The sequence below is a fragment of the Branchiostoma floridae genome, chromosome 12 (assembly GCF_000003815.2).
Source record: "Branchiostoma floridae strain S238N-H82 chromosome 12, Bfl_VNyyK, whole genome shotgun sequence".
Lineage (NCBI taxonomy): Eukaryota > Metazoa > Chordata > Leptocardii > Amphioxiformes > Branchiostomatidae > Branchiostoma > Branchiostoma floridae.
Genome location: NC_049990.1, coordinates 978,545 through 982,729, shown reverse-complemented (window position 1 = coordinate 982,729; position 4,185 = coordinate 978,545). Strand labels below are relative to the sequence as shown.

General features: G+C 41.8%; 1 protein-coding gene across 1 annotated transcript in view; it reads left to right on the top strand.

Annotated features, from left to right (window-relative positions):
- LOC118427904 (polypeptide N-acetylgalactosaminyltransferase 12-like) overlaps positions 1–3,814 on the top strand; it is a 15,564-nt gene extending 11,750 nt beyond the window's left edge. Inside the window, exons 8-12 of the mRNA XM_035837867.1 lie at positions 260–264; positions 299–500; positions 1,067–1,168; positions 1,594–1,743; positions 2,114–3,814. Coding sequence (XP_035693760.1) covers positions 260–264; positions 299–500; positions 1,067–1,168; positions 1,594–1,743; positions 2,114–2,245 — 591 coding nt within the window. The 3' untranslated portion in view covers positions 2,246–3,814. The remainder of the gene's footprint in view (positions 1–259; positions 265–298; positions 501–1,066; positions 1,169–1,593; positions 1,744–2,113) is intronic.
- Positions 3,815–4,185: the final 371 nt, after the last annotated feature.

Here is a 4,185-nt window from a genome sequence, read left to right as displayed (position 1 = left end):
CCCAGTAAGCCTATCAGGTTCTTACAGTGCTTCCTTTTCGCAATTTGTATGTGTGGTAGCTGATCAAGAAAAATGTCCAAGGCCTGCTGGTTGGCTGGTGTGTCAGTACAGATGGTACTAGTATTCTGCTGCTGCTGTTGTTTTTCTCCGGATGGACTATTAGAAAAAGATGTTCTACAGGAAGAACCCACGCACCAAAATGGTCAGTACGGATGCCGTCATTTGCGATATCCCTTACGTCAATTCCGTTTCGTTACAGGAGAGGTACGGAGACGTGTCTGCCAGGTTAGACCTAAAGGACAAGCTTCACTGCAAACCGTTTGTGCGTCATTTCCGGTATCCCTGACGTCATTTCCGTTTCGTTTCAGGAGAGGTACGGTGACGTCTCTGCACGACTAGACCTGAAGGACAAGCTTCACTGTAAACCCTTCAAGTGGTTCATGCAGACCATCATGCCGGACATGTACGTTCCCGAGGACAGGCCTGGCCGCTCGGGCGCGGTGAGTAGGGAATTAGCATATTATATTATGTTGAGATTACAAGAAAGAAACAATACCTTATCCAAGCAGAGGTTCAGGCTGTTTTTTTTACTTTTGTTTACCTTTTTATCGGTCTTTCTATTTTGTACCGTTTTCTTTATGTCTAAATACACATTTAAAAAACAACCGGAGCCGAACCTCTGCTTGGGGGAGTAAACCAATAGACCGTTTAACATGTTCCATTCTCAAAGACCCGAGAATTGAGTATAGAATGGAAAAACTTCCTTCAAAGCTAGCTGCCATCTAAGAGGAGTTAGAAATATTCCAAATACCTTATATACCGATAGGACTCGGTTTCCTAATATTACTACAATGACTGAAAGCTTCAAGACACTCTCGGTTAGTTTTTCGCCATTGTAATGTCTGTTACCTGGGTGCAGTGAGAAACATTAACTGCACTGTAGGCCCTGGTATGTCAAACCTGTGTTATGTGACAGGTGTTTTCATCATGAGGTATTTTGAATCAGTCGCAATCGTCATTTGTTCGGGTGATACCAGCTCTCCTAAAATGTGAATATTTTCTGCAGTTACGAAACAGTGCCTCAAACCTCTGCTTCGACTCTGAGGGTGCAGAGAATGCCGGGAAAAGACCCACCATGTGGGGATGTCACGGCATGGGCGGGAATCAGGTGAGGACAACTTAATTCAGCATGATTGCCTAGTTAAGGCCAAATAACAAGATGTCTTTCCAACACCCGTAACTAATTCCATTAAGTTCGATCGAATTCCATCAATTAAATGTTCAACTTAAGCTATTTTTCCTTGTTACACATATTTGTCTTTACCGACATTGCTGTCTTCGTCAAGGCAAAGTGAAGTTTCCAATGCGACAAGGCGTGTCAGGTATTTTAATGTTTGCTTTGTCCTCAGGCTGATAAAACCATCAGAGAATCTGAAGAAACGTCGGTAGAAAAATATAATTTTGCATCTAACGTTCGCAGCGTCGTGTCGACATTTCTATGCTTCAAATAATAGCATAGGAGAGGGGGGAGAAAAACGCGTGTAAAGAAAAAAAACGAGTGTGTTGAAAAATGCTATTTTGTTTCCTATCCAGTATTTTGAGCTGAACAGCCGCGAGGAGTTCCGGCACAACACAGGAGGGAAGGAGATGTGTGTGGAGGCGCAAGGAGGGGAGTTCGTGGTGCTGATGCACTGCACCTCGGGTAATAACGTACCCGCACAGCAAAAATGGCAGATCAGAGAGGTGAGGGGTCATGGTTCAGAGGTACGGGTTCCAAAGGGTCATGGTTCAGAGTTCGTTCAGAAAATAAAGGGAGAGCAGACAAGTTAAGAGGCGTGGTCCATGGATCAAACATGTAATGGTTCTCAGTTTGTGGCTTTGGCATTTTTGTTTATTTACCCTAAAAAAATATATCGAGTGTAAGGAGCCCCGGTAGAAATCGGATGGCACCCAAGCTTTTGTTACTTTATCTTGAGGAGAGATTTTATCCTATGATAATGATTCAAAATGTTCTATGCGAATTTCCTGAAGTAACGAATGGTTCTAACTCGCGAATAAGATGCAACGCACGGCAGTTGTACTTATCTGACCTCTGACATTGACCTCTGTGCAGGACGGCTCCGTTTACAATGCCTACCACGGCAAGTGCCTGCACTTTGACCCCGAGGAGCGACAGGAGAAGAAAGAGGTCAAGGCCGTCCGCTGCACAGGGCAGGACTCGCAGCGGTGGAGGTTCGACGCCTAAGAAAAACTCCATCTTTCTCTGTGTCTAAAAATATGAAGCAGCAATTCCTAATGGTGACATGAAACCTTTAGAACATTTTGTAACTTTGCGGCTCCAATCTAGATTAAATCAAACTACCATACGGCAGAATTTGACTGTTTTCAACACGAACAATCGGAATACCAAATTTGTGACTAGGTCTCCAGTCTTCTTCAGGAAGACTGAACGTATAGCATTAATCACGTGATACCATCGCTTACGTTAAGCTTGAATTAGGTCACGTGATCACTTGGGCAGTCGTACTGAAGAAGACTGGAGAAGATAAGGGTGTTTTTGTTGTGGAAGAAACACATAAAGTTTATGCGTAACCTGCAGAAATGCTTCATTCTAAAAGAAAATTGACCACATGGTGCCGGAAGGTGCAAGGGCCTCCTCAAAAGTCATTTGGCATTGATTGTATGTGTATCATCTTCCCACAATCAGATACGCTTGCAACAGTACCCAGACTTTCTGGAAAACTAGTAGGTAAAATCTGTATGAGATTAAATTTAAATTTCTAAGAAAGTGTCACAGACCACGGTTATAGCCTGTATTAATTTTACAATCATGATATCTTACCCGTGGGTTGCCATGGACAACCTGTTGCAGTGAAATTAGCAGGTGAGCATGGCCAAGTAACTTATAGTGGAGTGCATGGCACCTCTTGCAATGTCCGATTCGTAGATGTTAGTAGTAGTGAATAACTGTATTGAAATTGTAAGGTCAAAATCGCCACCAGAAGTGCAACCTTATTGTCTATTTTTAGTCGTCTTTCTGATTAGCTGACGATGACGTAGTGGTTATTACCATTGACTTTCGCGGTGGTTCTTTTTCGCGTTGAAGGGAAAAATCAGGTTTTAATTTTCGCGATGTTTTCCATTATTCGCGGTTGAGACATGTAAATTGTACATTCGCCGTGATCACTGGTTATAGTAGAATATTCGCTGTAAACATTGCAGTTGTATATTTGTTGTGTAATGACTTCGCGACGGTCATGTCATCGCGAAAATGAAACCACCGCAAAAGTTTCAAGATGTACAGTAGGTACTGTTGTTGCAGGTTCTTTCTTTTGCTGTAGAAAATTTTATTGATGAAATATTAAGGGGACCAATTGAATTACCATCGTATCAAACCGCAGTTACGTGTCAATATGACAAAGAATAACGGATTGAGAGTCTTAATGTTTTAGAGAAGGAATCAGGTAAGAAGATAATGTAAATATTTCGTACAGAGGAAATTTATGGTGCAATCTTCAGAGATTTCTACAAAACCTTCTAAGTGCCGCCTGTTCTGATATATGGACCCGATCGTGCCTCAATAGAGTATGCTGCAATGCAAGATTTTCCAAGAAGATTTAGTTCCACGTTGAAACGACGGCTGTAGCATCAATTCTGATTGCAAGTGTGGCATCCTCCAAACGTTTAAGATCTGATAATAAGAAAAAAACTACGAATATTCATGTTGTTCGGCAATAACTCTCTACAATTGACGGGCACAGTTTCTGATCAATTGTTGCCAAATTTTCTCCTATGGTGGTTGTCTGTTATAAAAGATTGAGGAGCAAATCAAACGCTGTTACGTGAATGTCACAATTACGCGACCTAAGCGTCCGGTCAAAACTAAGTTTATCGTTACGTTGCGATTGGCCGAATGCCTGACCTTTGACATATCAGGATGCAAAAGCTGTTGAACTTGACCTCAGATTAGGTCAGATTAAAAACATATCATGACTTTTGATAAATCACGTGTTTGTACGTTACAGACACCATACTGGTTGGTTAAACCAAGAAGAGTCATACCTTTAAATTTGCATACGTAAACGCTGGTGTGATTAGTTAATACATTCAAATTTAACCTCCAGATTTAGCCATCCATCATGGCGAACTATGTTGTGTCACGTGTGTGCAAACACTCTTTACATT